The 13,040-nt window shown below is 40.1% G+C and overlaps 1 protein-coding gene across 1 annotated transcript; it reads right to left on the reverse strand.

The window, feature by feature from the left end:
• Window positions 1-1,787: 1,787 nt before the first annotated feature.
• Window positions 1,788-9,356, reverse strand: LOC119655769 (transmembrane protein 98-like). Its single transcript, XM_038061824.1, has 4 exons — window positions 9,087-9,356; window positions 8,604-8,887; window positions 2,078-2,238; window positions 1,788-2,012 (listed from the first exon to the last, which is right to left on the reverse strand). The coding sequence occupies exons 1-4, from the start codon at window positions 9,224-9,226 to the stop codon at window positions 1,956-1,958; spliced, it is 642 nt and encodes a 213-aa protein (XP_037917752.1). The 5' UTR covers window positions 9,227-9,356; the 3' UTR covers window positions 1,788-1,955.
• Between the last annotated feature and the right edge of the window lie 3,684 nt (window positions 9,357-13,040).

Raw genomic sequence — 13,040 nt, forward strand, 5'->3', positions numbered from 1 at the left:
TACGAAAAATAGGTAAATTTAGTTTACGTTTCATATCAATCACAAAACGCGTCGTATCACAATAATTTTTTTTTGTTTACTTAATAACTAAACAATAAACTCAAACGTTGAATTAGTATTTCTTTGCATCTCCTTTTTTCTAAATTACGGCTCTAATCCTCGCTGGTATTGACGAAATAAAATTCCGCAGAATATGCAGGTCAACTTCATCATTCCACATCCTTAAGAGGATTAAATCAAGCTCATGTTGGCATTTCGATTTCTGTGCAGCTGCCTTTTTCTTCATTAGTGCGCACAAGTTTTCCATGGCGTTTAAATCCGTGCTGTTCCCGGCCAAGTCAGCTGCTCATAAAAAAAAATACTACTTACAATATGGGACCTTGGAAAGGTTGCAGAATCGTCCTGAAAGATGACCCCACTTAAATACTGATATTGTTCTTCAATACAAGGTATCAGATGCTCCTCCAAAATTCATTTATAGGCTGCACCATTGACTGTTTCATCAATTAATTATCATCAGATCATCCTGCTCACCCGCTGGTGTACTGTTATCTGAATACCCCCACTGAATCGGTTACCTGATCTCCTCCATACGTGGTGCATCCCATCCGACCCAAAAATATTAAATTGGAATTCATCGGAGAATATTACAGTTTGCCATAGTTTCAGTGTCCAATTTTCGTGGACCTTTGTCCATAAATAGCGTTGCTTCCGCATTCTTCCATTTAAAAAAGTGTTCTTTGCGGGACGTCGGCCATGAAATCCGCCCTCTCTGAGCCTGCGACGAACCGTCGATGCATCAATTTCTGTCCCAATGGAATCCTTGAGCTCTTTTTTAATGTCCGATGAACTTTTGAACCGATCCCGCAGACAGAATTTCCACATCAGTTTGTCTTCGGCTGATGTAGTCTTTCTCTCCCTTCCAGAACCTTGTTTCCAGTGCAACTCAGCTACAGAGGACTGACTAAACCCCACAACGACCGGTATTTGTCGTGTGCTATATTTTTTAGGAAATAAGGTAATTATTTCTCCTTGGCCAATATCACTCATTTTACGTGCTTTTGCCATTTTTTTTAATTAACGCACTTCAAAAAGTTATCATTGCAAGAAACTACAATCTAACGGTACAAATACTTTCTTCACATTTGTTTTTATACAACAAAAAAAAATTGCTTATTAATTGAAATTAAAATAAAGAACTTATGCGAGATTACGTAGGGCGCTCTGATGATGATTTTTAAAGACCGCGATGATTCCGCGATTTGATGTGAAGCTTTATCATTTGCCTTAAACACTCAAAAAGTTAAGCCGAAGTTATTTTTTGGAAAAGATGGCTAAATAATAAAATAATATTATTTTATGAACAATTCGTATGAATCGTTCCATAATTTTTAAAGCGCAAATCAGAAAATACCTTTTTCTATGTCGTCCTTCAACAATAGCCGAAAAATAGAAGGTAAAATACGGCTCACAACGCATAATAAATAGCATTTAGTGTATTCTAGTGAAATTAGTTGCAACTAAATACTTTTTTGTTGTGATTTTAATTGACAATCCAAGGATGGCGGATGAATCACGCATGCTGTTGAGTCAGTGCCTCGTTGCAGATAGATAATACACAGTATAGGATTGTGCAATCGCACAAAGCTTGAATATTATTTCATAAAGTTATCTGGCATTTGATTTTCTATCAATGCGCGCACATCTTATCTTTTGCCAACCACAATTATCTTGTAGCTGTCTTAGACTACTACTCTCTTGTCATTTTCCAAAAATTAAACTCAAAATTAATCTCAATTTGTTACGTGCAAACGTAATTTACTTATATATGTATATACTAAAAATACACTAAATAACTGGGCAATTTATTTTATAAAATATACTCTCAGATAATGCTGAATAAATTGTGTAGTTCCATAAATGCTAAACAATCGAAAATTGGAATGTTGCCACTATCATACTCGAGAACTCAGCTTTGGGTCATCCAATTCTAATGCTGCTTTCCGTAATACCTATAAGAAAGGAAGAAAAGTATAATAGACCAACAGAAAAGATCTGTTGCTTAGAAGAATAATACCGTTAAATTGTCATCCATATCCTGCAGACTCTGTTCAACCCATGATTTGCTACTGCTTCCGGTACTTTGAGTCAGAAGTGCTAATTGTCCGACGGCCAAAACAAGAGCTGCACATCTAGCCTCTAGTAGCCTTGGATCTAGTGGTGGGTACATTGCTTGAACTTGAAAAAGAAAGATCGTAGTTAGCTATCTTGAACAAAGCATAGATTTGGGCCATTGAATCAGTAACATAAAAATATATTTCCATTGAATTTTGCTTTATTTAAAGAGAAGCAGAAACAGGAGTAGCGATCCCAATAACCATCATTGACCATTCTTGGCTATTTGCCCCAACTCGCAATAATTTTCCAACAAATGTAAACCCTTTGTTCCATTCAATTTAATTTTAGCGGTACATACTTGCATGCCATACTGGAGAAGTGTAGTTTGTTGCAAAGCATAGCACATAGTTAAGTTATCATCTTCATGTGTACCGATCAATTGTCACTATTTCCTTCTAAGCAATCTATCCACTATTATCTGATAGAAATACTGATGATGGGTTTCATCAACAAACGCTTCTCAGTGATAAACCGGATGTTTTATATTTGCAGCTTCTACATAGATGTTAATGATAAGCAATTTCAGTTCGAAAATTACAATTCAATTTCCCCTAATTTTACCATCCGGTGGTAAACGCGCCACGGTGGAAGGCCGTTACTACGATTATCATTTCGATTTAGACACTGTATATCACATTATGAACGAGTTTACAGATGATCGTAGACATTTTGATGGTTCTGTATTGGACGTTAACCGTACACTTCTCATCCACGATGATGAAAATCTGAAGAGGCAGAAGGGGTATTTCACTACGATTCTGAATTATATAACGTCCGGTAAAGGGGCAACTCTTGTGGATGGATGATATGGCAATCCATCGTAACATGCAGATGCGGACTGTTCCTACAAACAGAAGCGAAATTTTCTTTGCCATCAACACGCTCAAGTCAGGTAAAGCCGCCGGTCGAAATTGTTCCCCTACAGGATTACTCCTAGTGGCCTCTGTAATTTCTGCAGTTATTACTTCCATTCATTTGCAAATGCTTGCAATGTAAGATCTTTATCAGAAAATGGAAGAACTGGATGTTTGTTAAGATCGAGAAGGGCACCCGTCTTGAGTGCGACAACGCGAGAGGTATTTGCGTGGTTTCCGCCGTCGCGAAGATAATAAATTTAGTGCTACCATCCTGTTGCCATAAATGTTTATTGGCATCGATTTTGTTGCCGATAGTTTAAAGTTTTGTGGACAGGGTCTGTAGTCTTTGAGCACGTGAAGTATTGAGACATTCGTAACTGTGTCAATAAGATAATTACATTTACTGAAAGATAAAGTAGGAGCGTTAGAGGCAAAGTATTTTGTACTATCCTCAGTAAATAACAATAATCGTTGGCAGAACAATCTACATTGGATCAGGGCCTTGAAGTGTGTTAGAGCACTTCATTCAAGACCGACAAGTCAAATCAGGGTAATAATCCTCAGTAAAACAAAAACAAAATGGTGAAAGATATAAATAAAGTATAGTTGGAGTTATTCCGCTATCTTAACTGATCTCTCTTGGTGACAGATCCTGCGACTGGCCGATCAAGAAAATGTATCCAATGCCGTTAAAAACAAAATAATCGGGTTGAGTCATAACTCTCGGAAAAATGGTAAGGCGGTAACTTCAGTCGACGGCAGGACGGGCCCGGCCCCGTCGAGAAATTGGTAAAGGTTCTTGACGCATGGATATAAATTTCTCTACTATGGTAGCCCACGCACTCAATACGGTGTTGGCGTTGCCGTCTCAGAGGGATTCCGTGATGCCATTAAATAAATCGAACGATTTGGTGACCGGCTGATGAAGCTCACTATTATATTAGCTGATCGCACTATTCACTTCATCACCGCGTGCACACCACAAACAGCCTTCTAGCAACTTCCCGATGCAAAGGCCTGTAAGATGCCTGCTGACAACTATATCATCATTGCAGGCGCCCTTTATGGTCATGTGTATGAAAAGGCAGACGGCAGCAGGTGCCACGGAAAAAGGGTTTAGAGCGCGCCATGAAGGTTGCGTATAGTCGATTTTGTGGACGCCCATGACCTTGTAATTGTGAATACATAGTTCATCAAACGATTGTCTCATTTTGGTACCATTTATAAAACGTAAATCGACTATATTCTGATAACACGTCGACACTTTATCGCCATCATTGACTGCAATGGCGCTTCCTATGAGCGGGAGGAACGCACTGACCAATCGCGCAATAAATGGTGGTGATTTCCCAAGAAGAAGAAAGAAATGATCTCGTGCGATTACCAACCATTAAGAATGTGGAGGAATCGTGGAACCAAGTTAAAACCAGGATCGACAAAACGACCAAGCGGTACATCAACCGAGATACTTGGCTTTGGAAAGACGGTGTTGAACAGCAACAGGACCTGACGACATCGCATCTGAGCTCTTGGAAGCAAAGAACTGGGACCCAACCCTGCGGCTCAGTGAATTCGTCAATCAGGTTTTTCAGGAAAATAGAACACCACCAGAAAGCGGTATTATGTTCAGAAATTTATGACTTCCAGAGGCGTCGTGTGATAAATTAAATGGATTGGTGATGATGAAATGACCATCATGGATGGTCGGAGTCGACCTTGAGGGGAGAACTAATTACCGACGAACAGTGTGCTTGAGGTGATTGACCCTTGATATCTTTTAGTGCCAATCTTACCCTTCAATATTCCTCAGGTAGAAAAGCCACTGACTTTGCATCTGGAGGATTTATAAGCCATTATGCCGAAGAAATAAAATATGGGAATTTCCATGGTCTACTGCCTAATGTTTCCACTTCTACGACAAGCAGCTGCCTTTGTTTCGAGCCGCAGTCCAAAAGTACGAGCGTCGAGGAACCATCGTCACTTATGGCGGTTCAAACCATCCCCCTTGGCGCGCTACCCGCTGCAACTGGCACTCACATAGGAAATGTTCCGTGAATCTCGCTTTCCCTTTACACAATGGACACGTATCATCTTAGAGAATCCTTATTCTGAAAATATGCCTAGCAAGTGAATTATGGCTAGTTAGAATGCCCACAATACTTCTGCAAGTCTTCCTGCTTTTCGACAGGGTAAACTTTACAGTATGTTTGTTTGGTTCTGACAGGAAAAGTTTGGTGTGTTTAGCCGCTTCAAAGCTCAACCGCCTGACATTATGGGAACTTTGTTCCTAATTTTTGGTAGCAATATTAGCCAATGCTACTGATACCTCAGTTGGTGGTCCCGGTTCGGGTATTGCGGAAATTGGACCCTCTTTTGCTGAAGCATACAAGATTTCATTTCTCTCGATACCACAATAATTAAATACCCAAAGTAGTTCCACCGTATTGAAACTAGAAATAGATTTCAATCGAATTCTACATTCCTGAACGATTTTTGAAATGATCAATAGCCTGCACAATGCCCTAAATACAGCTTGACTATTGTTACAGATTGCGTTGGGCCTGTCCTTCAACCACTCGTTAATCACAGTATGTATATTGTCCCAATGGAAAAGCCATTTCTCGTTTTTATTCGAGAGGTTGACCCATGCTCCAGAACCATGTTCTATTTTTGAGCCATCGGTGTAGAAGACGTCAGTATATCCTGACAAGCATTTTTCTAGTTTATCCCGGTTTTCCCTACGTTTCAAGATCGTTTCATATTTTCTACCAAGCAGATGGAGATCCGAGAATCAGATGGCATTGTGAAAATTGGATTCAGTTTTTCCAATAACTCTTCTAAGGGTCTATTTTTTTCGCCAAATATGGCAATGTTGGATATCAATATTAAATGAAATGAAATTAGTATTTTTCGAAACTGGTCCTATTTTTAACACTGGATGAAAGAAAGGGGAGTGAGAGCTCAAAAGGTGTGCCCCATAAAGTGAAACCAGTTTCGTCCCCGAATCTATCCACCCGAAAACTCTAAAAAAATGGTGAATTTATACGAAATCTAAGCCTCAAAATACATCTCTGAAGTTTGAAAAATTTGAACGAATATTCCAGTATTCCATTGTGGATTCATTTGGATTTACTGTAAGATCATGCTACCGCACTATCCGCTTAAGCTTGGTTGTGTCTTCGCAAATTTTGCAGTTCGCATAGTAATGGGTCGATCAACATACTCCACAGACGCGGCGTAAGCACACCACCTTGGGGGCAGCCTTTCGTTGCTTCTTATGTTAGGTAGCCATTAACACCCACTTCAGCGCAAAGCAATCTCTGGGCTACCATAGTATGTGTGTGTTTCAGATGAGCAGAGGCAAAGCCTCTGAGCACTCAGCCTTTAGTGGTCCATTATACTCGATTCGCCCGTCCAACGGAATATCCCGGATTCGTTTATGTATCGCAGGATTTCCGTTAGTGGATGTGATATTACCCGCTGCAGTTGTAGCATATCAGCACCAAAAATCTGATGTGTTATGCGTCCATAGGCGGGGCACTCACATTGAAAATGTTTCGTGAATTTTTAGGTTTTTACCTTCCTTCGTGCGAAATTATGAGCTTAACGCAGCAGTTCTCAGTTGACGGTGCGGTATGTAATCTCAATATCCTTTCAGAACTCCAATGACGCAAAATGCAGAATCACAGATAACATTAAGTGGTCTGCGATATATAAATTTTCACGGCAATTTCATATCCCAGACCAAGAGTAAGTGCGAGCACGACACTTGAATATTTACTGTACAATTTATTTTAGTAAATTATTACAATTTTAAATACTACTTTGACTTCAATTCAAATGCTATTAGACGTCGTGCGACTTGGGTACTGTTCGCGGCGATAGCTGGAGGCAGAAGAGACCGGTTCGTCTCCATGCGGTCCTTCTGCCCCCAACCAACGGCACATTCTCACCGCTAGCTCTCCACTCCCGTGACGAGTTCTAAAAACGTGGAGACGCTCGTATTCGCAACACTCGAAATAAATTTCGAATGCCGCGAAACCTGCTACGCCACAAATTCCTCTTCCTCATTATAGGATGGACACGTATCATTTTGGAGAATTCCTATTCTGAACATATGCCCAGCTAGTGAATTATGGCCAGTTAGATTGCCCACAGTACTGCTCCAATTCTTCCTACTTTTCGATAAGATAAACTGCAGTATATTTGTTTCCCTACTATTATGGGAAGCTTGTTCCCAATTTTTGATAGCAGCATTAGCCAATGCTACTGCACTCCACTTGCTAGTTCCGGACCGAGTAAGTTGGAAAATTCACCTGCTTTTGCTAGGACACCCTAGAGCACTATGACCAGGCTAAGTACCTCTCAGACAAGTAAATTCGATCAATTTGTTTCTTGATATGTTGCTCAATAACAATAGACAATATTGTGCAACTATTTGGCTCTTTCCATCCAAACTGCTTTCTGTGGGATATGGGACTTCATGCTCAGCCCGGCAACCATTTTCCTGCCATTTTGGCGTGGATATTGTTCAATTTCAGCTTTCACTTAGCAAATCATTTCTCGAGTTGTTACTGTTTTTTCCGACTACTCTCTTTTCGTCGGGTAATGAGGCCAGTATCGTTGTAATGAAAAACGACACGTGTCTCAAAAGATTTATTCACACCGAGTTGCAGGAGAGATCTGAAAACAGCTACTTTTGGCTTCCAGCGAGATTATTTCCATGTTAGGAAATTTTACGCTGTCCATCTTAGATGGAAACGTCTCAGTACACTAATAAACTATAGAATGAACTCCCATTAGCATAATTTTGAGCGCTCTGTTATTGTTGGCTTCGTGTGAAATCGGTTACATTTTTTTACCACACGATGCATACAGTGTCTTTTATGGGTAAAACTTGCAATCACATCAACCTCAATCACAATGAAATAGCAAAATACTATTAATTTTTCCCAGACTCTTGGTTTCAATTCCATTTCTTTCCATCGAACTTGCTCCTAGCATCACTGATAACGAGTAGATTCAAAATATAGCCTATATTTCTACCCAGGGAACAAACAGTAATATTGTCACAATCTGCATCAAAGATGTGCAGAAAACAAGATGTTGCAGTCAGTGGGATAAATTCCAGGAATTAACTTTTTGCTCGAAAGAAATGTTGATTTTTACATCCGGGAGTCTACATCTGCTGACCATTAAAAAAAGAAGATACCATTGCTCAATTAGTTTAGTGGATAATACTTGTTTGTATTGGCCCAACTGCATTTCTTCACGTGTGTTCTATAAGGCAATATGATAGTGAAGAAGGATTGTTATGTGAAAATTCACAAAAATACTGTAACAGCGACGGTGGGATTGTTAAAGTTAAAATAATCCTGACTAGCAAAGGCTACAAGGGGGGAAAAAGATTAACCTCAAGGCGGAACTGAAGTATTGCTTTAGTTAATGCACATCCTTATAGAGTTTGCCCATACACAATATATGAAATATTTGAAATCTAAAACAATAGTCCAATAACTCTGAGGGCGCTCACCAAAGGATTGGTTTTCAAAATATACTAAGACTTACCGACATCATCCACTCTGGAAGGAATTCTTTTAGCTGCCTCGATTACCCGGTTAGCTGGAGCTCGTATCCCCGGTCCCATTGCCATGGTAGCTAGCTTTTCAGTAAGACTTCGACACGCTCTTAAAACAGCTAAACATTGCGGAATGAGGAGCCCCCAATGGTCATCAACCCAAAGTTCTTCATTTAAAATTTGATCCAACGCGCTTCCTAGGCCAATATCACTTAATGCCATTGCCAACTCTGGGTCTGCATGTTTCTTCTTCGTCTTCGACTTGACTGAAGCGCTGAAATTGCATATGAAAACCGGAGGAGGATCACAGCTTCTGCTAATGGACAATTTCTTTTGATGCTGTTAGTACCTCAACTGCGGACAATCGCCTTTACTTCACATTGTCATTCTTATCGGGTTAGTAATTTCCTTAGCGTACATCATGGTGATATAAGCAGGCATGCATTAGAATCATAAAGTTTATGCATTCTCACCGATTATCAAATCGATCCCAGTTTTTCCGTTTATGTTGTCGTCTGCATATGAAGAGCAACGCAACAAACGCGCCTACGAAAATAGCCGCCAGCGCCCCAATAGCGGCGGCAATTAATGTGTCAGTTCCTTGCAAATCCATCTTACATTATTAATCACTGGAGCACTCGCAATGTTTTTTTTTGCGGAAATAGGTACTAATTAATTACGCGCAACAGATGTTAAGTAAACACAATAAGAAGAGATGACAGTTTCATATGAACTGCAATGCGGTGTATGTCTCGGCTATGTGACAACTGTTGCTGCACTAGCATAATACAGTGGCGTAGAATTGCCGAAAGGAAACTATCATTTACTGCCGCTTGCAAAGATCTATAATTATGAGATCTCGGATCGGATTTGATAACTTTTGGTTCTTAGAACTTATAACGAAATGTCTCCCCGTTTAGTTTGGATTATATTATAGTAATCATATATACGAAAAGGCAGGTTTAGATATTCGTATATGGCATGGTATAAAGGGTACTTCCTGACTTCATGAAGATGCTGCAAACATTGCAGTTGGCGAATCTTTATTTGCATTTGCCTCTCTGGAATTCATTTATCGTTATCGTATCCAGTATAAACTTAAAATCGATTCAATATCTGTCTGTCTGTCATACCCGATTTACTCGAAAACGGCTGAACAAATTGCCACGAAATTGGTGAGAATGTGTGGTCTGTGAATCCCTTTACATATGGCAAGTATCGCAATTTTGCGATGAGTTTGGAACGGGCTCCCCATACATGCGAAAGGGGTGTGTAAATCTTTCTATTTCTGATATTGGGTGAAACATAGGAGTAACCGGGCTTTCAAGCCATGCCCCCAACTTGTCTCGTTCTCGAAACCTATCCAACCGGAAAATCGTAATGGTGTATGAAACCTAGCCTTCAAAATACATCCAGCTCCAATATCTGCACAAATAAAGTTAACAATAGTATATTACCATGTTTTAGACATTTATCGGAAAACCCCCTCAAGTTCATTCTAGAAGTGCACAACTTAGCACCAGTATAGCTGATAATAACGGACATAATGCTAACAAGTTTGAACGCAATCGCACTATTAACAAGATTATAGGAATTTAAGATTTAGCATTTCAGATAAATTTATTGCACACTAAGATGTGTACTTATGACATCATCATATAAAGTGAACTTATATGAAAGGCGGGCTCCATAGGTACATTTTAGTTTTCCGTTTTTGGCTTTTTCAGTTATTTGTATATCAATGCATATTACTCGTATATGTATGCATGTGCTAATAAAGCTTGCGGATAGTTACCAATATGATAGACAAGTGTGTACGTTGGTATGTATGGGAAAGATCAGGATTACGAAGATTAGTAGATTAACATTCACGAGAAAGCAACAGAGTTACATATTACAGGTAGAAGGAGGTACTACAGTAAAGTCTTGATAATTTGTATGGTCAAAGGACTGACGGTTTGGTACGGATTAATGGAGTTACTAATTGGGAACTTGCATAATTTCTAAAATATATAAGCCAGCCAGAGCCATTTGGCTAAGTTTCATGACCCGGTGAGAGAGCAAACAGATGTCATCAGTGTAGTGGAGGTTTTTGACGAAAGTTATCATTGTCTATTAAACTCCTCGGGAAATTTGGGCCCTACCCCACATGCAAGCTGAACTTCATGAGAAACTTTGCTGTGAACTTTCTAACCAGGGCAGAATGGAAGACCGGCTGCGTGTTGCAAGGCTATGACACAGTATTCTTCACTGATGGATCAAAGATGGTTTGTGGAGTCGGAGTAGAAGTTTTCTCGAATACGCAGTGTATCCGAGTCGCATGGTGTCCCAAGTTTCACCAGTGTATTCCAAGCTGAAGTACTAGCGATACTGAAAGCCTGTCGATAGCTGGGGCATGATCTGAGCCCCAAGTGTAACATAGCCATTCTGACCAACAGCCAAGGCCTTGTACACAGCGACGACGTTTTCCAGGGTGGTGGGGCAGTGCAGAAACGCGCTTAACAGTCTGGGCGGCACGCTCAAGGTCATCCTCCTCTGGGTTTCCAGTCATAGGAACATATAGGGGAATGAGCGGGTTGACAGACTGGTGAAGCTCATCTCTTAGCAACACTTCAGGGGGTACACTCTGTGTCCCGCTGGCGACTGTCAAGGGTGGAATCTACTTGCACTATTAAGCAGCGTGAAGGGTCACCACCTGTACTAGGCCAAGTAGGTTTTGACTCACTTATAACAAAACCCGAACGCGAGAGTCCTTGTACTAGACGCTTGCAAATGCATATAAGATTACGGCGGAGACCATGCCGTCAGACTCGGCATACCCTACAATTCGAAGCTACCGAGCTACGGAGAAGAGGAAGGAACCCTCACGCACTTCCTTTGCGATTGCCCAGCTCTAGTTATTGTTAGGCTACGGACACTAGGTAAATCATTCTTATTTCCTTTGGAATGCTACGGGCAGGCTCTGAAGATCTGAACCAACTGAACTCTGTCTCTTTGTTCTCATGACAGCAGTTATCATCTTAGAAGTTTGTAGTATCAAAACTTACCACAGCGATAATAGGGCCCTCGGAGCGGCCACTGATACACGTACAAGGCAGAATAAAGAATGTCACCAATAACAAGATGCAACTCTGGCGAACTCCACTTTCGATCTCAAATTCCTCTGAGACTTTGACTCGATGCAGCGCGTGACATTTTGCGCCACCACATGTCGCTCTAGTAATAGCTAATAGCTGAATGCACAATCCGTGAATGCCAAAACAGTGATTACTGCGTCGAAATCATATTGGATAAAAATTAGAACAAGTGGAGAATGTAAATTGTTTCGATTCTTATCCTCGAAAAACCAAATAATTAAAAGTATTTGTTTAAATTGAAATAATCATTGCAATCGAATTATCTGGATATTCCAGGAATATCCGTACAACGAGCTTGTTCGAGACAAAGTTCGGTGCTTTTTTCTTCAAATGGTACGGAAAAAACATTTTCCAAGTTAATTTTTCGTATTGTTTTTCCAATTTGGCATATAACACGAACCGTAGCTCCGTAATTTGCTTATTTCTACCAATTTCAACTCACTCTCTATACTGAATAATTTGTTCAATTTGAGTTTCCCAAGCATTTTGGTGATCTTTAAATTTATGCACTTTGTAATCGATTTTCGTTCTGAAAAATGATTTTGAAATTCAGAAATTATGTTTCCTAGAAAGTCCTCCTCCTCCTCTTGAAAATAATACGAAATAACAAGTCTTTTAAGCGAAGTCCGAATTGTACGACGTTTTAAGTGACCCCGAGCATAAGAATAATACTGATTACATTTACCGGGATTTTCTCTACGGACAGGTAAATTTGTACGAATTACCCCGAAATACGAAACATCGGGATTCCAGGTTATATATAAGGCAACTTTGTTGTTATATTCCCACCAATTAATTTGTTCTATGCCTTCAAAATCTATAGGACCACAAATTTCGCTTTGAAATTTCTGCAGCGTATTCTGGGATAGCTAACGATCTAAGTAATGAAAAAAAGTCGACTCTGAAAACCTCCTAATGTGATTTTCCGCTTTAAAAAACATTTATATATAGAGCGCGTTGTTTCTGCAGGAAGGATAAGAGGAGTAGAATCCAGCCAGCGCGTGACTTTCGTGACTTTCACGAAAGATAACAGCTTCTAACCCCACAATCAAAGACCTTTTTGAGGTCGTCAAAGAAATGTTTGTGTGGTTGTCTTGGCTCTAACAATGAGGGCCTCTCTTCGAAACTTCGATAATGGGAATTTTAGAGTATGCCAAACCTGAGGTATGCGTCCTTAAAGGTCGGTGCTCCATGAGCATCGCTTTAATGCTGTACTCTCATGACCGATTTTTGTTGTGGGAAGGACAGATCTTTCTTAACAATGCAGGTGATGATCCTTCGTTATCTGGA

Source organism: Hermetia illucens, chromosome 4 (assembly GCF_905115235.1).
Source record: "Hermetia illucens chromosome 4, iHerIll2.2.curated.20191125, whole genome shotgun sequence".
In the NCBI taxonomy this organism is placed as follows: Eukaryota; Metazoa; Arthropoda; class Insecta; order Diptera; family Stratiomyidae; genus Hermetia; species Hermetia illucens.

Bases quoted from the DNA above. Each gene is read 5' to 3' on its own strand.
- LOC119655769 (XM_038061824.1), bottom strand. From the start codon at position 9,226: ATGGATTTGCAAGGAACTGACACATTAATTGCCGCCGCTATTGGGGCG. The intron at 2,239-8,603 runs GTAAGTCTTAGT...TTCTTTTTCAAG, and splicing joins TTCCAGAGTGGATGATGTCG to TTCAAGCAATGTACCCACCA. The intron at 2,013-2,077 runs GTATTATTCTTC...CCTTTCTTATAG, and splicing joins ATATGGATGACAATTTAACG to GTATTACGGAAAGCAGCATT.